The 24,328-nt window shown below is 33.6% G+C and overlaps 2 protein-coding genes across 2 annotated transcripts in view; both read right to left on the bottom strand.

Moving 5' to 3' along the window:
- Nucleotides 1–57: 57 nt before the first annotated feature.
- Hel25E (ATP-dependent RNA helicase 25E) lies at nucleotides 58–1,654 on the bottom strand. The gene has a single exon (XM_089708570.1). It carries the CDS (start codon nucleotides 1,517–1,519, stop codon nucleotides 242–244), a length of 1,278 nt encoding a protein of 425 aa, XP_089564696.1. The 5' UTR covers nucleotides 1,520–1,654; the 3' UTR covers nucleotides 58–241.
- Nucleotides 1,655–4,911: 3,257 nt separating this feature from the next.
- Nucleotides 4,912–24,328, bottom strand: part of LOC149478612 (nucleoredoxin-like) — a 44,300-nt gene continuing 24,883 nt past the window's right edge. The window contains exons 4-6 of the mRNA XM_089709011.1: nucleotides 6,618–6,822; nucleotides 5,945–6,035; nucleotides 4,912–5,507 (exon numbers count right to left, since the gene is read on the bottom strand). Of these exons, the coding sequence (XP_089565137.1) occupies nucleotides 5,089–5,507; nucleotides 5,945–6,035; nucleotides 6,618–6,822 (715 nt within the window). The 3' untranslated portion in view covers nucleotides 4,912–5,088. The remainder of the gene's footprint in view (nucleotides 5,508–5,944; nucleotides 6,036–6,617; nucleotides 6,823–24,328) is intronic.

Genomic DNA, 24,328 nt, shown 5'->3' with positions numbered 1-24,328 from the left:
CTAGAGTAATATTTATAAACACTTCTATTTAGAGGGCAGTTAAAGAAAACCATGAAATACAATACCAAATGTCACTTTAATCATTACTTAATTCTAATTTACTTTCAATCGGACTGGGCCTTTCATACGGTTATACATTAAATTACACAATTTAATGTTTTTAAAAACTAATCTTACAATTACTTAGTAACAAAATTAATTGAACAGCTTAGTAAGTAACCAGGTCAAACGGAATGGATATCTATCGCCCTTCAATATAAGTAGACAACTCTACGACCTCCGGTAACTCAGTTATATTGACGTCGAAACGATCTTGGACTTCGTTGAGGATCTTGGCGTCACCTTCGTCAGATACCATGGTGATGGCTAGGCCTTTGGTACCAAAACGACCTGCGCGGGCCACTCTGTGCAGGTAGGTGTCGGAATCTTCTGGCATATCATAGTTGAAGACAATGTTGACTCGTTCAATATCCATTCCTCTTCCAAACAAGTTCGTAGCGACTAATATTCTCTTCTGGAAATCTTTGAACTGCTGGTAGCGGGAGAGACGTTCATCTTGAGACATATTGCGGTGAATTCCAATGGCAGGGAAGTTCTGGTCCGTGAGCAATTGAGCTAATGCAATGCATCTTTGTACTGACTTCACGAATATTACAACTTGATTAAACTCTAGTATGTCTAGTAATTCAAACAGTTTCTTATTCTTCTCATTTTCCTTCAACTTAAGATAATGTTGTTGCAATCCATGCAATGTCAGCTTGGCTTCATCGTCTACATACACTTCCATTGGGTCTTGCATGAATTTCTTGCATACCGGTCGAATTTCCTTGCTCAGTGTGGCCGAGAACATCATTACTTGCTTTCCATGGGGTGTATTTCTAAATATTTCCTGTACATCTCGTCTCATGTCCAGAGATTCCAACATTTTATCACATTCATCAAGAATGAAATGTTTCAAATGCTTCAAATTCAGCTTCTTGCTATTAACTAGAGCTAGAATACGCCCAGGAGTACCGACGACGATGTGTGGACACGCAGTCTTGAGAACCTCTTCATCCTTCTGAATCGGCATACCTCCAAAGAATACTGACACTTTAACTCCGGCCATGTACTTCGAGAACCGCTCGTACTCCTTGCTGATTTGGAAGGCCAACTCTCTGGTGTGACACATGACTAGAACGTAGACGTGGTTCTCAGAAGGCTCGAGCTGTTGCAACGTTGCTAATACAAATACAGCTGTTTTTCCCATACCCGACTTAGCTTGGCACAAGATATCCATACCCAGTACCGCTTGTGGTATACATTCGTGTTGTACTTCAGACGGATGCTCGAAACCACAATCGACTATAGCTCGTAAAATCTCGGGTTTGAGCAGAAAATCTCTGAAGCCGGAACTGTGAATAGATACATAGGATCCCTTAACCTCTTTTTTTGGCGCCGCTTCGGTTGCTCCGTCAGCGGTCTGCTGATCTGCCTGCTCTTCGTCTTCGTAGTCGAGAAGATCGTCGTTGTCTGCCATGTTTGTTGTTTTTATGATGTAAATCAAAATCAACAGAAATCAGTACTAGCTTTTAGCACGTGAAATAACGAATAAAAATTTTGTTTCACAATAATGGCGTCGGTTGAGTCAAGAAAGCCAAAAGCGGTATTCCACAGATTAAAAATTAAAAACAAAGATTATTGAAGCGTTTTCCACAGAGTATATATTGTCATTAGGTTTTGCACACACAATCAAATTGAAATGAATAAAATGCTTATTTTTTGATTTAAAACATTAATTAAATAAATTGTCAGATTTTTAAAAAGTGTTTCTCATACACGATTTGCGATCTAAAACAATGCTAGTAACAAGCATTAACTTAGTAGTTTAAATTTAGTAAGCAATACGCACGTCGCACATGTATTTACCTATTTATCTAATAATATAGAACGCTGAACATAAAAATTTTTAGTTAATATTAGCGGTATAATACAATAGTTGAATTTGATATTTTTGGTTATGGCATTCAAATGCTTAAATATAAATTTATAGAGAATAAAAAAAATTCGATCACGAGGCGGGACTCGAACCTTTCACGCCAATCCGGGACGGATGCTTGACCAATTCAGCCACTCGTGACCTAGATGGCGCGCGGAAGGCGCGCGGCATGTCCCATATATGTATAAAACTGAAAGAATATAATAAATTCGATCGCTCCGGCGGGTCACGAGTGGCTGAATTGGTCAAGCTGCAAGCATCGCCCCAGATTGGCGTGCAAGGATGCGGGTTCGAGTCCCGCTGCGTGAGAGAATTTTTTCTGTGCTTTATAGATTTATAAATTTATAATGCCATAATATGTAGTTATAAAAATTATATTGAATTACAGTTGCTCGAATAAATGAACGTATAAATTTATTTTATAGCTAGTTTATAGAATACAGCAAGTCCGTGCGTGCTTTAGCACAGATGTAAATTTTGTGTTATAAACTTATGCTGAATTAAAAGTTAAATTTATCGAAAAATTATTAGAAGAAAACAGTTAGGTATTACTTCTTATTTTTAAGCTATTGCATAGCTTCTATCGCGGGCCTTGAGCGCGGGGACCGAATCAAGAAATTCCGTAACGAAAAAACCTCACGCTCCCCACTCCGACGGACACGGAGGTGTGGCTTGAAGGCATAGCATGCAATAGCTTTACCGCGGCAGTCCCCGAGTGCCACACGTCTTTTTTTTATAATATTTTGTCTATATACGGTACTTGATGTATAAAATAATTATATACAGGGTGTCCCACTATTGGTATACTAAGCCTGAAGGTACCTAAAGTTTTGTATACACTGATCACTTAAAAAATACTAAAACAACAAAATTACGCCAAAAATTTTTTGCTTAATTTTTCCTTAAAATCCATGTTATCATCTCTAGCATATCGTATCGGCATATACCGCTTCGCTAATATGAGCATTTTGTCTATGAAAACATATTCTTAAACGATAGCTCACGTGCGGGTGGCAAAGTTGAGCGGGGTGCTTGTTAGGGGTGTACATATAGAGTTTTAAGAATTCATCTATTTGTCAAAAAAATTCGTCTGGAATTTTATAAGTATTTTTTACGTACTCAGCGTATGCAAAACTATAACCTCCTTGGGGCTTAGTGTACCGTCGCTGGGACACCCTGTATATTTGAAGAGGTTGTGGGGATAATTGGAAGTGTAAAATAAAACAACGTTTTAGTATTAATCTCATAAAAACACTATTTGATTATTTTTAATTAATATGATAATACATAGACTGATCACAGATATAAAATTATAAATCTAAATCGCTACACAGACTACCAACTCTAAACTGTAAAAAACACTACATGTTCATTGTCCGTACATAGAAAAAATTCAAACATTAAAAACTTGAAATAAGTCGGGTCTGTTGCTTTTATAACAGAATATTTATTGATTTATAACATTAATAAAACAAGATATTTAAACATAAATAATATAAAATTGTAAATAAAAAAGAGCGTATATGCCGAGCACACGTGTCAGAAGTGAAATTTCTTTGGCAAGATTCAAAGATAGCAAAATCGTCGCCTTACTCAATGACGTGACGGTGTTGCCATGAAATTTTACTTTCAACGCGCTTAAAGAAGGTTTACTTCAAAAATAACACTTAAAAACCGTTAATTATTTATTTAATGATAAATACTTACTTATATCTTCTTATATATAAAAATGAATCGCAAAATGTGTTGGTAAGCGCATAACTCGAGAACGGCTGAATCGATTTCGATAATTCTTTTTTTATTATATTCCTTGAAGTACGAGGATGGTTTTTATGTACAGAAAACGTAAATATGTACCACGGGCGAAGCCGGGGCGGACCGCTAGTACTTAATAAAAAAAGCAACAGACCTGACTTATTTGAAAATACTAATTATTGAATCTAAAATCTAGACAGAAATGCTACACTTATGAATAAATTACTGTATTAAATTGACAAAACTAAATTAATCTAAGGCATCATTATTGTATCATAATAGAAAACCTTAAAAGTTAATCCTTATTGTACATTTTCAGTTTATTTTCATTTATCGCCTTAAAAGGTGACTACTGACTAGTTCAAAATAGATTAAGAAAATGGTCAGTGTCAGTTCTTACAAACACGGTATTTATTGATTTCGTCTTTAATTTAAAAATAATATATTGCGTTTATTATATACTTCTGATTTGAATTTGATATTTTTGGTTTAATGACATTCAAATGCTTTATAAATATAAATTTATAAAGAATAGAAAAAATTCGATCACGAGGCGGGACTCGAACCCGCATACTTTCGCGCCAATCCGGGGCGGATGCTTGACCAATTCAGCCAGAGCGATTAGACACATAAAACTGAATGAATAGAATAAATTCGATCGCTCTGGCGGGTCACGAGTGGCTGAATTGGTCATCGAACTTTTTCTATTCTTTATAAATTTATACTTCTGATTTAATAATCGCAATATCTTATTTTGTGATTCACGAAAGTTTGTCCCATGTCCCCTAGTGCGGCATGGGGCAGATTTATTTGCTGATCGATTTTCTTTAGGGAGAAGTAAAACTACTGTGTTCTGTTAGAAAGAGACATTTTTTTCTTCGTCTCCACAGGGAATCGAACCCAGGACTCGGACTCGGTTCTACTATACCAAGGAGGCGGTTGGTTTAAAGCAGTTGCAAAAGTTTAGAATATCAATATTATAAATGCGTAAATCTTTCAGTCTATATGTTACGCTTTTACAGCTATAATTGATTTTAATGAAATCAGTTGAAACAATTCAGTTTATGTTCAAAAATGTATGGTATTAACTCAAAACAATTTAAACACAGTCTAACTTTAAACCAGGGAACCAACCTAACTTTAATTATAGTTGTTCTAAAGAGTAAAGTGAAATTCGACAAATCACAAAACCAGATTAAAGAGAACCCGCGCTTAAAGATAAACCCTGTCTATAGTTTTTTGTTGTAAACAGGTAATATTGACATTGAATTACAATAAATATTATTTTATTTAAGTGCCTGGTAAATTATTATACATTTACACATATTGAATGGCGCGCTTTATAAAGCCGGCCACTAACATTTGTCACTGTACGGCTTCAACGGTTTGAAGTCAGCGTTTCCGCTCAAGAACGCATCCACAAAATTCTGCACAGAGTCTGTGGTAATTTCGTCGCCATATTTCATTGTTACTAATTTTTGTTTTGGAAAATCAATGGCGGTTAATAACGGTACTGCGTCATCTAAACCAATATGTTCACGAATCATATCCGCGCTATCCGTTCCGTCTATTCCAATGAAAAACATGACGTGTTTGAATTTCTTTTTTATTCGCGAAGTTTTTGTTGTGGAGTAATCGAAGTCCATAGTTTCGTCGTCTGATGAGTTTTGGTAGGGGCAGAAACCGGGGTATTGTATACTGCATTCCTCGTAATATGATTCCGCGGAAGGTGTTAGGACTGATTCCGCAAATTCCATTTCCGCGTCTTCATCATCTGGAAATAATGTGTAAATTATAAATGAGTGTTTTATTTGTTACACGCTTATTTAGTTTGTTTGTTAGATGCTTTTATTTTTAGTTTCGAAGGATTTTAAATCGATTTAGAATGCTTGAAATTGCTATGTGATTCAATTAAGAACAGGATTGATTGACCGCCATTTTGTGACGTCATAGTGTTAATTTAAACGAATTAATAATCTTAAGAATCTCAGTCTTAGTTAATAGCATAGTACGATGGTACAATTTTGAATTTTGACTTATTTGTTATCTCAGTTAAAAACGCTTAGATCGTCTAATCGAAATCGCTTTTAACAATCACATTAGAGCTTATCCAATGTATTGCTACTTTACATGACACTTGCTTAAATGAAAAATTGCTTTTAATACATTGAATAATATTTTATTTATTCTAATGCATTTATTAGTTCTTACCAATAAATAGTACAACAGCGGGATGACGGGCCATCTTCAAGAGAGCTTGTTCAGTCAACACGGACACGGGCCGCTGACCCCACGGGAAGTTCTGCGAATAATAAATATAATATTTTTATAAGGCAACATGCTGTCTATTGCTGTTGTTTTTGATATTGATAAATAAAGATGAATTTTTAATATGTATAAGGGTTTTTTTACATGGATCGGGTTTCGAAACATTGTTTGGATTGTAACGATGCCTTACTCAAATTTAAATTTTGAACCAACACAAATAACTTCGTTGGAACATAATTAAAGGCTAACAGTATTGTGTTATTATCATCGTTCATCAAACCAATAAATTTAAATAAAGAAAAACCGTTTATTTGACATTAATCTAGCAGAAAGACAACATTTATTTTACAACTAGCTGTGCTCCGCGGTTTTGCCCGCGTGGCTCCGCTCCTGTTGTCTTAGCGTGATGATATATAGCCTATAGCCTTCCTCGATAAATGGGCTATCTGACACCGAAATAATTTTAAAATTGGACCAGCATTTCCTGAGATTAGCGCGTTCAAACAAACAAACTCTTCAGCTTTATTATATAAAAAAGCTTTATAATTTAAATATAGTATAGATTAAATATGTAGTAGAAATACAACATTTATTTTAGAATAATATGAACACTCACCAAGCCAACAGGATCAGCAGCAAGATGCTGTCGTCCATTCGAAGTCAGCACTTTTCCCTCCCCATTAGTGATCACGAGCGCTGGTATACCCGCGACTCCCAGTGCAGTTGGTAATGCTGTACGGACCTCACTCGCTGACCAGGGGACTGATAGCGCGCCAGCGGGAGATACGGAGGCGACTGTTCGTTTGTAGGATTGTTCTGATCTGGGTGCAAACAAAATTATACTTGAAAATGATAATAGAAGCTATGTTATGTACGACGTAGAGTTTGTATAGAGGCAGCCAGCGCAGTGGATAAAGCAGTGCATACTTCACTCGCTGTCCAGGGGACTGATAGCGCACCAGCGGGCGATACTGAGGCGACTGTTCGTTTATAGGATTGTTCTGATCTGAGTGCACATAATAATTATATTAATATAGTGGAGACTACTGCTTGGTCAGTTAAGGAAAGGGATTGAAATGTTCAAAAATCTGTTTCACAGCTGAGCGACAATATCTTTTATTATACATATTTAGAAATTGAAATTCTAGTACATAAGGGAACGAAAAATTATCTGTTTATGACCACACTGATGTGTTCGAAAGTTTAATTAAAAAGAAAGTTTATTCAATGCGTTCCTGCTCAATTATAAAAACGCATTACAGGAAACAAGTCTAATTGTGTATAATTCGTCCCCTCTCTGTCTGCTTAGTTTGTGAACTAAAGCATTGAGATGATAGGACGTAATGGGAAAAGTTGAGTAAAAACTATTTTTCCATAATTCATTTGAGTAGACGCCAGTATCTGAATACAACTTGCCGTAGACATGGTGTCGGATGAAGAACTGATTTCATGTTTTAAATATGTAATGTAAAGTAGAGCTTGATATTTGTATTCTCGCTGTTGATAGTACATAATATATGTCTTGCTCATCGAGATATATTACTAGAGGGGTTATTCCTAACAAAAACATTGCGCGCGGCCGATGTGGTGGGGTACGTGTGGAACGAGCGAGGCGTGGCTTCAAGTTCAAAGATTAAGCAATGCGTGCAGATGCGACACATTGTGCAATCTGTTTACTCGGTACTATCTGGTGATACTGATACTAGGGAATTAATAAAACGAGGATTTTATATTAAACTATGTATTTTAATTTCCTTTAAATAATATCAATTTATTAAGCTTTTGTCGTTTTGTGTAGTAATCAATAGTTTTATCAGTTTTTGCTTCATGATGTAATTTAAATGGATACGATGATTCAATGTTGATGGCGTTTACGTATAAGAAACTCACATTTTGAAAAATCTCACGCGAGATTCGAGGATGGGGGAGGGGTTGAATAAATTCTCACGACATCTCACCAGGGGGGGAGGGAGGTGCAGAAAATTTTAAAAAACACCTCACGTAATTTATGGACGCCCCCTTACTCGATCACAATTTTTGTAACTTTACTATAAACGGAACTACATTTAAAAATATACTTTATTTATTGAGTTATAAGGTTGCTTCCATTCTGTTTATTTACATTCTCAAAAACATCAATCGCTGCAGAGGTGGCTTGCGACAAAGGCGGCTTGTGTCAAAGGCCTCGGCGATATCATTTAAGAACATAATATTATGTACTTTAGGCAAACTTGTTATAAGATCTATTTTACTTTCTTATTAGTCCATTTGACAAGGATATTGGGTAAGATACCTATTGGAATAATTTTATTATTATGTAAGTATGTACTTATTAAATCCGCGAATAAAAAAAATTTTTAGTCGTGAATATAGAAATTGGGTCGCATTTTTTTAATCCGCGAATAGTGAAAACACGAATAAAGGAAGCGCGATTAAGGAACTTTTACTGTATTAGTTTCTGTGAATGTTGTGTTTATTTGTAATTGTTGTGCATAATAATTTATAAATCCTATTGGAACAACTATTGATTAGGCTTTTTTTAATAAATAAAAATAGGTAAATAAATAAATATTACTTAATATAACCTACCGTTTTACTTTGCGTAGTCGGGTAAAAGTATAAATATTTAGGTACTACACCACGGTAATCTTTCCTAGTAGATATTGTATATACATAGTTAAAAAAATCCAGTTACATTTTTTTAACAGACTCATCGATAGTGTCACGTCTGTGCTGTTAGTCTATGAAAAATGGCGCGAAACGCAAAACGCGTGGTGATTTTTCGCAAAATGATAACAATATTAGTAAAATGCATGACTTACTCATAATAAGGAAACTTACTGGTGAAAAGTCACTCCTCGGGCTTTGTTTGTATTATGGGAACTGTTAAAACAATATCTAAGCAAACACGAAGGCATTTTGAACAGAGCAATAACACGTGTTGACGCGGCAAGCGGGGGGCACAGTCCGACACAGACTAAAGAGACTTGTGATTCTTACCTCTAGCTCGTGTTAAAGAGAGTGTAGTAGCGATCGCCTCTCTAGTACGTAGTACATTCTATCTCTATGGTCTTGCTTGATTTAGTTATTTCAGCCCAATTTTATTTTAAATTTTGGTTCAGGTTTCAGTTTTTATTTAGGTTTTCCTTTTTATGGAGTTTTATTGAAGTGAAACTTCTTTATCGGGGGTGGACAAAAATTTTGTGTAACATTTTTGCGTTACGCCGCGCGCGTGACATTTTTGCGTTACGCCGTACTCGTGACATTTTTGCGTTACGCCGTACTCGTGACTATATACATTATACATGTTATATTAAAGTGATCAGCAAAATCAAAGGGTTTGTTTTAATTCTAATTCCAGTGAATTTCTAAAAAAAGTAAATAAGTAATTACATCTATTTTTCTAATACTTAGGTGTAATAATGGTATTTATTTTTCTAAGTTATTTATGATTAACCTCACTTTTTGATTGTATTTTTCAATACACTAACACGTGGGTGGAATTATGGTATCAATTTTTTCTAATACTTGAATGTTGATTGTGGTATTTATTTTTCTAAAATTGTATTTAAAGTTAACCTCAGTTTTTGATTGAATTTTTTAAAACACCAACACGTGGGCGAGATCATGTTATTTATTTTTCAAGTTATTTAAGCTTAACCTCTGTCATAATATGTATATACTATGTGCGTCATTAATTTCTGACTGTTTCGAGATTTCGACATTAGGAATTTATATTTATTACCTCTATTGTTCGAACAAAAATAAGTTACCGCCTTTAAGAACTTGCCGACAATGTAAGTACAGTATTGTTTCTTAGAAAACATTTTAGGAGTATACGATAATAAATCTATGACTCACGTTAACACGTGTTTGCTTGATTGGTGTTCAATTATGATTTTGTGAATTCAATATTTATAAGAATAAACCTCAAACTCTTTATGTCCAATCAAAATCCGCCTAAGTCGAAATCCTTTATAAGTTGATAACTCTATATAACTCGAATTTTTTGGCGTCTCCCTTGGTCTTTTGAACTACCGCACGAGCTGAGCGAGCGAAGCGAGCGAGTCGCGGCAGTGGCCGGCGTAAATATTCAAATAGGTAGCGAGGAGCGAAGCGACGAGCATCTTAGGTTAACTTTTGAACTACCGCACGAGCCGAGCGAGCGAAGCGAGCGAGTGCGGCCGGTGTAAATATTTAAATAGGTAGCGAGGAGCAAAGCGACGAGCATCTTAGGTTAACTTTTGATTTTTGAACTACCGCACGAGCCGAGCGAGCGAAGCGAGCGAGTTGCAGCAGCGGCTGGTGTAAATATTTAAATAGGTAGCAAGGAGCGAAACGACGAGCGTGTTAGACTAACGTATTTCTGTAATATTGTATACAAGCTGTGCCGCGCGGTTTCACCCGCGTGGCTATGCTCCTGTTGGTCTTAGCGTGATAATATATAGCCTATATTACTCGTGGATAATGTAGCTTTCGAATGGTGAAAGAATTTTTAAAATCGGTCCAGTAGTTTATGAGCCTATTCATTACAATCAATCAAACAAACAAACAAACAAAGTTTTCCTCTTTATAATATTACTGTAGATAGTAAATTATTTTTTGAAAAATAAGGTCATAAAGAAGTTTCACTTCTTACGTGTGTACTCTAGTACACGCACACATTTTTTTTATCGACTCTATTAGCCGATTCTTATTACTTAGACACTTTCTAGAAATTTTAAAAATACAAATACCATTAAAATTGTTGTTTTTCTCTTTAAGTTGTTTACGAAACTCTATCAACATAAATAACTCTGCAAACTCAAAAACTAATACAACTCGACGAAAATATAGCCAATGCTTTTATACTCATTTTATGCGTAAGCAAGTAAATTGCAGTTTAATTTCTTTTATCGTAGAAAACGTCAAGGCTCTTGAACATAATTCTTCTATTCAAGTTATAATGGCTGAAGTTTGGCTCGTTAGTGATTTGTAATGAAAACTTTATAATCGCTATAAGTAGTTTGTTTCGGGCCTACATAATTAGTTTGTGAGATTGAGAGCAGTTTGTTGCTTGGGGTTTGACAGTCGATGTAAATAAAGCGAATTGTTTTAAGTTTTTCGAGTGAATTATTGAAGTATCGTAGAAATTATAATTAATTACAAATTCTTAAAAATAACAGTTTATGTAAAATGTGATCTGCTGCTATTTAAATATTTAACTAAAATAAAACTGTTTCTCACGTCATTGATACTTTTATTAGCATTAAATATTAATTATTACAACTACTAAAGAATTCATTAATCATATAATAATTCACATCAACTTACAAGTATTTCGTATAAATAAAGAAATATCCAGCATTTTCTCTCAAATAAAGAGAACAAAAGATTCAGCATTTCATAGCATCATATATTTTACGCGGCAAATCTTCGGTATGTGTCATGGCGGATACGTTTCCCGCCATAAATCCCGCGCCATTACACTCTGAAGCGAGGGTGCTGTGAACGACTGATAAGCTTATAACAAGAAAATCATAAAGATACAAGTTTTGTTAGGAAACTTTTTCAATACATTTTTCTGTGACAAAAAATGAAATTGGATATATTCGATTTTCTTTTCGTTTTCTACCCTTTTACTTTTTATATCAAAATAGATGTATAAGGGTTTCTACTCATTCCTCTACTGTATGGTTTTTTTACAATCGTGGTATATAATATTTCTTTCAATAAACTACTAAACCTAATGAGGTAATGAGTTCATATTCGATTTACGTACAAAATAATACCTATAGAAAACTATCTGAAGAGATTTCCTTCTCAGTTCTTTTAAACTTTGAGTAATTCCAACGTATAGTGCACGATAAATCAAGTTAAATCTTGATCGTAGGGTTCGTGTTTCCAAGGAAAGTGGCTCAATCCGGCACAATCGAGCTATCGAGTAAATAAGGCTATAAAGGAGATATAGCCGGGGTTAAAGGGACCTTGCCCTGGTAATGTACGACCCCTTTTATGAAAGGCTGAAACTTTGCAAATTGTAAAGAATGGCTGAGTTTGAGAATTTCTGCGCTATTTTTCCTTATTAATCCATTAAGGGTTGGTGTAATTTGCGATAAAAATGCTTTTATTCGTTTCGTAAACTACAGATGATTAAGTATCTAGAAGGAAAAATATATATTAATGGTCAGTAGGTCCTATTTAGGTCAGTAAGATATTGTGTACGTGGGCTTATGGACTTCGGAAAGCATTCTGTATCTGAATAAAAAGTTGCTAGATATTATGAAGAATACAAGAGCTTTTGTTGTTATTTTCTTGTACAATTTATTATAAAACTTACCTTCAGAAAAGATTCGTTCATAAAATATTTTTAAGATTTGGAAATTGGTGTTTTGTTCCTTCATCCTTTTTATCGTAATTGTCATCTCGACGTTTTTTTTTAAATTCAATAGCTTTTTATTTCGCAATCTATGAGTGTGAAAATGGTGAGAAGCTTTCTAATAATCATTCATAATATCTACAATGGCTAGCAAACCATTAAAATATTTCAAGCAACGAAAGCTTTATGTGGATACTTCAGGATAATTTTACGGTCAAAGTTATAGCACTCTAGACAGCTTTAACGACGCAAGATTATTGTCTTTTTTATATGTTCATTATTTCACTTTTCATATTTATTATCATTGGTGTGAAGAAATAAAGAAGAAAAAACTTTTTCAAGACGTTAGACGAATGATGATCATCTTCTTTATATTGTGAAAAATATAAAAGAATATGAATTAAATAATGAAAATTTCATATCTGAATTAAAATATGGTGATTTATTATATTTTTTGCATTACTTTAGGGTTCGTAGAAATGGACAAAATGTTTTGAAGCTGATTTTGAATCATAATCTGGTATAGATTATATTAAACCTATTTTTTAACCCAGTTGTTACTATCGTTCTTTTAAAAGGACGCACCATAAATAAAATTATTATTAACAATGAGAGCATTTTTGAAAAAAATGTTTATATTCATTTGGCACCTCACGGTTGTAGGAATTGGAAAATTAAAGTGTTGTGTCGTTTTATAACAGTGGTATATTTTTAAATTATTTTAGAATTTCTGCCATTTTCCATTGATAAATCAAGTTAACTGTATTATCAATAAATTACAACAAATTACTTGATTTATTTTAAATACACGTAATTTGAAACGTGTTTTATCAGAAATATATATTACCTACTATTAGATTACATTTTATTTGTGATATTTATGCAGTTTTAATTGCCGTTCTTTTAAAAGGCCAGTAGTAATATGTACTACTACAGAGTACTTTTTTGCGCATGCACTCTTTGAAGAGCATCACAGCATCGGCGAAGCAATGGTGCCCTACTACGGCGGCCATCCATGCAAGCAATTCATAAGAGGGAAACCGATAAGATGGGGGTATGAATTTTGGGTCGGAGCTACACGCTTAGGTTGCATAGTTTGGTGTGATCCATACCAAGGACAATCGAATGATGTTGGTAATCAAAACAAATACCAAAAGCCTCTGGGATTGCGTGCAAGCGTTGTACATATTACAGTATGCCGATGTACTGTGACAAATATAGGGCAAAGCTGCATTCCATTTATTTTTTAACAACTTTTTTACGTCCATTCATCTCATTGATGAACTTCGAGTACGAGGAATAAAGGCTACTGGCACAGTACGTGAAAATCGCGTTGCGAAATGCCCTTTGCCTACTGCCTTTGAGAATTGAAAAAGACACCACGAGGTACATTCAAGCATCAATGGACCAGAGTAGAACAAATTTATTTTGCAAATGGAATGATAACAGTGTTGTGACTGTTGCATCAAACTTTGATACGATTCAGCCTGTGTCTACAACGGTAAAGAGATTTTCACAACAACAGAAGAAAAATATACTTGTCGTAAAAAAAGTACGAGAAAATGGGGTGGACAGATCCGACCAGAGCATCGGTTTGTATAAGACATCTATCAGAGGCTAGAAGTGGTATTTTTCTTTGACTTGTCATGGACTTGATATGGCAATACATAATTCTTGGCAAATATATAAGTAAAAGGGGGCCATTATGATTATCTCCACATTTGTAGAAGTGTTGGAACTGCTCTGCTCGAAACATATAAGAATGAGGAACGTAAAGGTGCTATAGTTTCCATGAAACCTCTCGATTTGATGGAAAAGATCACATCATTAGGTACAGAGACAAGCAGCTTCGGTGTATAGAATATCACAAGAAAGCCAATTTCTATTGTCCTAAATGTAATGGAACCTTGCATCCTAAATTATGTTTTGAAAACTTTCATATTGCTACATAAATATATGTGAAATGTATGTTGTCATTTTAATATCATAGTCTACCTACTTAGTAGTACATATTACTACCGTCCTTTTAAAAGGACACCATTTTCCGAGATTTCCACGATAGATAAAAATTTTATACTATTTTTCCAGTAAAACTTTTTGCAATATGGACACAATATGTAAATTTCACCTTAATATGATAACAAAAATTGTTTCAGTAACATCTGGGTTAAACGTAGTTGAAATGCGCTACTTTTACAGATAAAGCGAATTTATTTTCTCAAGAAGATTGCAACATCTAGAACTCTTAAGTAAGGTCGTAAACTGATAAGAGAGCATAGTACTCTTTAAAAGCAATAAATTGAGTAAGTAATGTTTGAAGCAAAAATACGAAATCCAGGGATCCAGTTCGTAAAACCCTTTTTGGGTAAAGGTACTGCAATCAACGGGTTTAATCAGACGCTTGACAGTTCAGAGGCCTACAGTCGTTAATCAGTGCTTAACTTTATCTGCATAAAGTAAAGTAAAAAGGTAGCATCGTAGAATTGGATTTATTTTAAAATATTGCGGGTAGAAATGTAGAGATGGGTAGAGATACCTTCTTTATGAATTGAGGTTAAGTATACTTAACAGAAATTTAAAATTATTGTCTGTTATTATTTGAAATTTAAATTGTCTGTTTACATTATCTACCTTACCCATTTATTGTATTTAGTTAAACGTGCTATTTTGGTTAAAAATAATGATTTAAACAGATAAACTTTTAAATATAATTTGGAATTCATAAGGAAGCTGATCTATCGTCTGCACGTATGATGTCCATTATTACATCTAAAATATTAAATTAAAATGAAATATTCGACTGTACAATGTACAGCCATGAAATATAATTTCTTGCTATCTTTATGTGGGTATTGTCCAGACGTGCTCACATAATATCACATGATAAGCGACAAACGTCCAAATACGGGTACGTGGCTAACCCCAAACGGGATAGAATGGAGAAAGGGGAATAATGATGTGAACCTGATATGATTCTCATACTTATAAGTTATACATTGTAACAATTTGAAAGTTAGCCATCTGAAAACTTGTGTTGGTGACTAATTTTAAAACAAAGTCGATTTCTCTATCTCTGTCTGATCTTTAAAACTACGCATCGGGTTTTGATGCGATTTTTTGTAATAGATAGTGATTCAAGAGAAAGGTGTATAATTTACTAGGCTTTAGACAAAGCCGGCGAAGCCGCGGGCGGCAAGCTAGTAAATAATTCATGAACAAGATGCTTCATCAGATCTCTACAAAAATCTGTGATACAATATCAAATGTGATAAAGAAATCAAACGATAGGAAAAATTATTACTATTAAAGAGAGAAATCATACACTGTTTTAATAAATTGTAATGTAGCACCACAATAAATTCTATCCTCTTTTTATCCAGGTTGTCTGGCAGAAATCGCCCGCCCAAATAAGACCGCCCTCTGTACATGTTATTAATTGTATCGCTCTTGTTGGTAATACTGTATTTAGTCTGCAATAAGGAATTTTCATTCATTCATTGTTTTAACAAGGAAAACACACAGAACATAATTTAGATTTTGGAATACTGCTGAAGTTTTCTCATTCGTAAAACGTATAAAACATCGCACGAAGTTAACGTCTTTACACAAATTGTTTCGGCATGGAGTATTTCAATCAGAAATATCAGAATAGCACAAAGGTTTTAATCTCAGACGTATGAATGGCAACGACTAGGCTATCAGTCAGGTAAATTGTATGGCGTACAAAGAAAACAGTTTCTGAATTCTGATGTGGTGGTGTATAGCGCGGGATGCGAAATTTTGTTTTTATTTCTGTTTTCATTAAATTTATTAGAGTATAAACAAATGAAAAAATTTTCAAATACCATGTAGGGATTGGTTTCTCCATTTTTTGAAATAAAATCTTGATTTGCATGATATAAACTAACACAGAAATTAAATTTTCTAGAGAACAGTTACCTATTTATTGAATACTAGCGGTCCGCCCCGGCTTCGCCCGTGGTACATGTTTACGTTTTCTCTACATAAGAACCATCCTCGTACTTCAAGGAATATAATAAAAAAAGAATTATCGAAATCGGTTCAGCCGTTCTCGAGTTATGCGCTTACCAACACATTTTGCGATTCATTTTTATATATAAGAAGATTATTAAAAGCATAATTTCCTGCAAGCAGCTTAACTAAAACCTCCTCCCAATAAACAAAGCAGAAAATTCTCCTACGTAAGTAATAATATCTGTCGCTTTTAATTTAATAAACGTAATAAAACAAACGCGGTGACTATAACCACAAACGCAAACATAGACCGGTGACGTCACTGTCGCGCCGCCCGACAGCCGACAGGTAGGGTTAATGGAAAGGGGCAAATTGCGCTGATGCACACAAAAATACTTTTGTACTGATAGCTTCGATTCCAGCTAGTTGTGATTTATTTAAAACTAGATTTCTGCCAGCGTTTTCAAGGAACAACCTAGATAGTTCCCGTTCCTGTGAGATTGCCGGGATAAAAAGTAACCTATGTCTTATTCTGGGTCTTCAGTTACCTTCATACCAAATTTCGTTGTAATCGGTTCTGTAGTATTTGCGTGAAAGAGTAAAAAACATCCATCCATCCATCCTCACAAACTTTCGCATTTATAATATTAGTAGGATGTGATTGCGTCTGCTACAGGAAATATAGAATGACAAAGTTAGGTGGACAGATCGTCTATCTGTCTAGTGTCGAGCAGTTTATATTGTTGCAAAAGACTCTTTCCATAGTCCTTGTTTATAGATTGTTACAGACACAATAGGAAGGAAACACTCAAGGGGAACAATAGGAAATAATAAATGAGAAATAGGAAAGGTCCTACGAAGCTCCACTTAGAACAGAAACCGCCCTATAAAGTGGAAAAACTAGACATTTTATATAAAAATGACTTTGAGAATGCAGAGGAAGATTACCATACAGCCATTTCAATAGCCTTTATTATCTAAAGCAGAAACTAACTTCCATTCTGACTTTCATTATTATAATACTGAAAGCATATACAGTCCGCATTGTTTGCGACCACAATTTATTCACAGAAAAAGGTTTAATTTAAAAAATAAGCTCTATAAGCCAAGGATTGTTTTGTTGATATAAATATGTACAAGATAGGAGCTACGCTTCAAAACGTCCTGTGATTAATGTGACGTTTGAAATACTAGTGAATTTATATATCTTGGATTTCGTGCTGGAAACGGAGTTTTAATTTATTGTGGTCCTCCGTCTTAAGGTGATGAATTAATTTTTCTAACATTTACGGCCCTTTTTAAACCTTCGTAATTTTTATATTATTAAAGTTGTCGTGATGAAAATTCTTGACAAGAAAGTTCAATAGTAACACAATACGTCTACCGTTTTAGAAACATGATTCCATGATATTTTCTCGATAGAAAAAAAATACAAAGTTCTCATTGTTATTTTTTTTTAATCTCTGGCATCTTCAAAATAACAAACGTAAAGTTACGACTTTTTGGATATTAACTATAAAATATACAACCTATACGTCTACCGTGTTAGAATTTTGAAATATGCGATGGTTTTGAAATAAACAAGAAATACTTGAAATTAGCGCCTGACCAGCCAATATAGCGAGAGCCGCCCTGTACCTTCCTACCCCGATCGCTGCACGAGTCATTCCCGCTACGGCCGTCACACGGGGAACTTGTGTCGCTTGCGCAATCGTAAAAAAGGGTGACAACACGATAAGACAAAATGAGACAAATGGGGACAATAAAGAAAATAAGAAGAAGAAACATAAAGGTTGGAGGAAAAAGAATGCTTACAATTGGAACAAATTAATGAAGTAAGTTGGTTTTATTTTAAATTTGATGATAATTGTATTATAGACGATGTTTGATATGTACCCCTGTTTTAAGTACATAACGAATGTGTAAGATTTTTTCATTTATAGCATAAATAATCTTTTCAGAAATCCGGAATCCAGAAGGAAAATAAACCCACTGATTGTTCACAATTTGAACCCACTCCTTCGTAAGTACCTTTATTCAGTCAAAAATGTATGTTATCAACGCTCTACTGGTTTTATCGCATGATTCCATTTTTAGCAAAAAGCAACAAAGTGCAAAGAAATAAAAAATCATGGTGAACTTAGTGGAAGTATGGTGGACGTAATATGGAATTATGGAACAGGAGCTCGTTGGAGTAGTATTATATTTTAAAAAAATACGAAAAAATTTCAAGAATTTCTTAGTAGGTGGTAGATAAGTATGTTGTATAAAGAATTTGATGTTGATATTTATTTCATTTATACTTACTACACCTGTGCGGGAAATTGCTTAGTACTAAAACCGGTTTATATTCATATTTACATAGTAATGTGAGTTTTCATTTCGAAAAATTTTGTGTAAGTATAATAAATTGAGTTCCTGGGTGATCTGGAAACACAATTGGGCCCGGAGGATGGCGCTGCAGTCACTCCTCCTAATCACATGAACCGATTTGGATGAATATTTGTGTGCACATTTCATTGTTGTGGGATGATTGGTTGATTCGTTTTCACATTAGCTAATATTATGTATTTTTGTTGTTAGAAAGTAAACTTAATTTAATGTTTATAATACATTATTATTGGTATAAATAAGCTAGTGTTCGTCTCACATTGCTGTACCTGCCTACCTACCCTACCAGGGCCTAACTTTGTTCTGGCTATTTTATTTTGATTATTTGTAATGAATAATTACAATTATAATAGAGTGCAAAAAATAAATAAATGCGTCAATATATTTTGTGTTTTTTTTAAACAATTTTTTTATTTAAAAAAATATCATTCCGACCGCGGCTTTGCCCGCGTGGAATTAGGTTATATCGTGAATCCTGTTTTATCCCACAGAAGTGTTCAGTTCGGATAAAAAGTATCCTATGTGTAAATCCAGGCAATTAGCTATATTTTATCAAAATTGGTAATGTAGTCTTGACGTGATTAAGTAACAACTAACAAAAAAATATACAAATTAACATCCAAAGTTTCGCATCAGTTTTACTGTATTAGCGATATCTTCCACTCTTGACTTTGACTGAGAAGAATTAGGGTTTATAACTTCTTTCAGAAATAGTACCTTTCATTTCTGGGCATGATGTAATATCTACGTCAGCATCAAATTCTATCTAAATCAATTCAGTAGTCCGCGTAATTAGGTACCATTTCATTTTTTCAGAGTAACAATATTTTTTGTTATTTTAAAGATTATTTATAACCTGTATTATTTTGTAATAAAGTAAACATTACGAAATAATAATAATTAATAATTATTAATAATGTCTAAGTAGTTGTTAAAAAGAAGATAATTTTGTGTTTATAAGCAAGAAAATAAAACCAATAAATCAACAATTAAATATATGTATAACAATATTATAACTGTATGACGACTCCATACATGTTTGTCCCGAGTCGGCCAGCGGCAGCGCGGCGAGTTTGCAAGAATGACTTCGCGCACACCCGCGTTCGCGATAGCCCTAGACTTTAGACTTAGACTCCGCCCGCCAAGCAGTGGATTTTTTTTTGTGTATCGTCTTAAGCCAAGAATGTGTCTTTCGTCTTGATACATTTTGCTATCATCATTAAGAAATACGAAACATGAAAGCAGTTCTTTTTGCAGAAATTCAATTTTCATGCGCTACAACCTCCGAAGCCGATTGAAAAAATAAAATTAGGTAAGTACTATTTTAGAGGAATTCATTGAAATGTAAAAACTATAAACTCCAATTAATTAACTATTAAATATAATCAATACCAAACATTACAAGTGACATACACAAAGAAAGTGGCAATTTGTTAAAATTCCAATTAAACAGTTACCTCAAGCAGGAAAAGCATGGAGCTATGAATAGTGCTCACGATTAAAATATTTTATATCAACGTCAAATTAATTATGCTTCAGACGTTTTAAGTATTACTCGTTTGTCATTTTAACGATGCATTTTTTTATTTGCGTATTTTATGCGCTTGGAAATTTTCTATTTAGATTAATTTTAATAAAATTAATTTGTGCGATGAAAAGATGTAGGCATGCGAATTCTTTATATGTTATGGTTTGGTCGGTTAGTAATTTTTATAAATTAAAATATTTTAAAGTATTATATTCTAATAAGTGTTTATTCTTGTTTATAATACATTCTTTATGAAATAAAATAAAGCTGAAGAGTTTGATTGTTTGTTTGAACGTGCAAATCTCAGGAACTACTTCCGATTAGAAAAATTCTTTCAGTATTAGATAGCCCATTTATCGAGGAAGGCTATAGACTGTACATCATTATGCTAAGACCAACAGGAGTGGAGCCACGCGGGTGAAACCGCGAAGCACGGCTAGTAAATATAAATAAATACCACTTAACTTTTGAAAAGATTTACCTACTTCGAATAATGTTAAAGGTACTTTATATTCCGACAACGATCATGTCTAGTTCAAGAGCGTGATTCTATTCCAAAATTTTCGGTTCAATAAGTTTTTGTACGATTATCCAGCACCTAAAATACATACATATACGAGAACACACATCATACTCGGAATAAACAATGACATAATATTATTATCTCTTGAGAGTGGGTACTTGATTCATGTTTATTTTGCCACAAAATATCTACCTAAGACTGTTTATTGCTGCCTGCTGGACAAATGTAATATTCATTATGGCTTTGCGAACACAATTTGTGCTTAGTTTAAATTCAGTAGACAATCGATCCGTATTTACCGCTGTATTTGAATGTACTGTGGTGTGTTTTTATGATACTAGGTACTACTAGCTGTTACTAATGGCTTCGCTCACGTGGTCAAATGAAATTCCCTCAAGAATTCTTATTCTTGAGGGTTATTAGTATCACAGCTAGCTAGTCCACTAGTTAACTCTAGACAGAAAAATTGTAACCATACTTTATTAGAGAAGACTGGAAAATTGTAATAAAGTTTGACCATATGCATATGCATTATGTTTTTGAAAGTTAAATGTTAATATATTGCATAGATTTTTCTAAGTAACTAATTGGAATTTTAATTTTCAGTATCGTAAAAATACAAAAAATTATATTTGACACCCACTATCTCGGATGCTATTTATTTTGGCTGGACGAAAACAGAGTCTATAAAAAAGGATAGTGCACCATACGAAATTTATTTGTTCACAAAATACATTTTTCCATCGGGGACCTTTATTCCGTTCTTTTATTCATTCATTTTTGTGCTTCCTTTTTGTATATCAGTCTGATAGGTTTACACTCGTATTGTGAATTCTTATTTAGAAAATAGTAGAGCCAATTTTTATTAAGATTATAGAAAATTATAGCTAGATTATTTGTAGTTGGCACGACCTCTCGGCTAAATACCGAAGGCCAATACTTTTACGGTTCGTAGACTTTTAATTTCGAAGGAAGAAATACACAAGCTAACTATTAATCATTTAATTATCTAATGGTATTTTTTTATGATACTGCTAAATTTTAATATAATGTGTTGTAATTTTAATTATAGGTATGCATATTATGTACTATAGGTAACTACTAATATAATTTTGCGATATACTCGTACATAGAGCAAGGTTAGTGACCAGTAATATGCATGTCTGAGCATTACTAAAGAACTCATAATCCAATCAGGGATCGTGATTATGCTATGTACCTACGTGGGTACAATGGCCGATAACACATTACATAATATTGTTAGTGATATCCGCTTAATTAGTCGGCTTTGTATAGGTTATAGATAGTGTTCTATATAATTTATATTATCTATCTAGACAATGCAATACACGAATAGAAAATTTAAATTTTATAATTTTAGGCGACCTTATATCGCTTAGCAGCCATCTTCGCCAGACATTTTTCCACAAATATTGCAAGGAAGAAAGATTTCATGATTTGTATTTGCAAAAACAAGTGGCTAACTAATTTATTACAATAAATGGCAGCGGGTTTAATCATAAATACCTATCTTTAATTTTGCCATGGATATAGGTACCTATTGTTAATTATATACTTCCACATGTGGTAGAGATAGACCTACTACTATTCTGGGTACTTACCGTGAAAACGCAGTTTGAACCATGTCTACCTATAAAACTACATGAACGTTGCACGTTGGTCTGTTTAGTACCTGCATTCGTTGTTTTGAAATGCCGAGGGCTCATAATGCTTTGAGTTTGCGAAACTTGATATGTGCCTTGATAGATGCGTCGCTTTTCTATGGAATACTGCAGTCAGCAGTTTTGTTTGATACCCGGATAAATTGCCTATGTTTCATGCTACTATATTCTCTTTAAATTTTAGGAAATTCAGTAATACTTTAAATAACAAAATGATCATAGGAATAAATTAATATGTAACAAGCTATTAGAGTGACTAAAAGCTAACAAGAAAATTTGATTAAGAAATAACAGTAAATCTAAGGAATTTAAGCATTTTTAATTCAAGCATTTTAAATCTTTACGAAGAAACGTACCCAGAAAATCAAATTTCAAAATCTTTTCGGGATTCAGTAGAACGAAATTAACCGGAAGGAAGTTAGCGCGGAAAGTTTATTTTTTTTAATTATTAATATCTCAAAAAATTGCTCCTTAAATGCTCCATCAGAATCTGTAATTGCTCCACTTCTATAATTATTAGTTTATTTGTAATTAATTTTTAAAAAAATCCAAATACTGAAAACTTGATTTCCCTATAGAATGAAAAATATTCACTTTTCATAAAATATTTTTTTGCAAAAAAATTGCTCCCGATTTGCTCTATCAATTACAAAAAGAAATTATTTAATTTTGATAATTTTTACAATAGTTGACTGAAAAACTATGTTTGCATAGTAAACTATAACTGCGCTGTGACGTCATCAATTATTGTCGTTGCGACGCATAAGGGCCATATTTACATGTATCAGCACTGCAGCGATATCTGTAGACCTTAATGTTTATGTTTTCTTATTTATATTATTTACTAGATTTCCGCCCGCGGCTTCGCCCGCGTTTTCAAAGGAAAACCCGCAAAGTTCCCGCAAACGATAGCAACTTGACACCGAAAGATGAAACAAGCGACTGAAACACAAATTAATAAAAAATTACTTGAAGTTTTAATAATACGAATAAACGTAATATGCGAGTTTAGGGATGGGTAGGGAAATGTTTATAAACATACCTATAATAAGAATGATTTTAAATACATAATAATATCTGTTTCTTTCAACTTTTGCTAGATGAAACTCAATAATTAATTTATGTAATAAGTAAAATTTTTATGTAAAACCTATTGTCAAAAATAATTCTTTATATAATTATAAAGAATTATTTATACTCTAGTGAAAAATTTTCCGGTGATTATATTATAAAAGTAGGGCTCAATTTTTTTCGCGAACCCTACTTCTAAATAATTACCACTCTTCAATAATTAAAAACTCCTTGACTGAATCCCTTCACACCCTGAAGTAAAAAGTGCATATTAATTTTTCTTATAGTAAACAGAAATTCAAATTCAATTATTAATACCAATTTAATACTTTGATGATGATTGACAGTAGAAATATGTATTAATTGTTCATTATTATTGAATAAAATAGTACTTACACTTGTTATTCAATTGTTGACTCAATCACTATCCATACTAATATTATAAATGCGAAAGTAACTCTGTCTGTTACTCAATCACGCCTAAACTACTGAACCGATTTTCATGAAATTATGTATGGAGATATTTTGATACCCGAGAAAGGACATAGGCTATCTCGAGAAAATGACGCAATCCCGGAAATCCCACGGGAACGGGAACTATGCGGGTTTTTCTTTGACTGCGCGGGCGAAGCCGCGGGCGGAAATCTAGTAAATAATATAAATAAGAAAACATAAACATTAAGGTCTACAGATATCGCTGCAGTGCTGATACATGTAAATATGGCCCTTATGCGTTGCAACGACAATAATTGATGACGTCACAGCGCAGTTATAGTTTACTATGCAAATATTTTCAGTC

This window comes from Colias philodice, chromosome 21, assembly GCF_061535455.1.
Source record: "Colias philodice isolate Cphi_HAF_F1 chromosome 21, ilColPhil1 Martin Lab GWU primary, whole genome shotgun sequence".
In the NCBI taxonomy this organism is placed as follows: domain Eukaryota; kingdom Metazoa; phylum Arthropoda; class Insecta; order Lepidoptera; family Pieridae; genus Colias; species Colias philodice.
The sequence above is the reverse complement of the archived record's forward strand: the minus strand, read 5'-3'. Positions and strand labels throughout refer to the sequence as shown.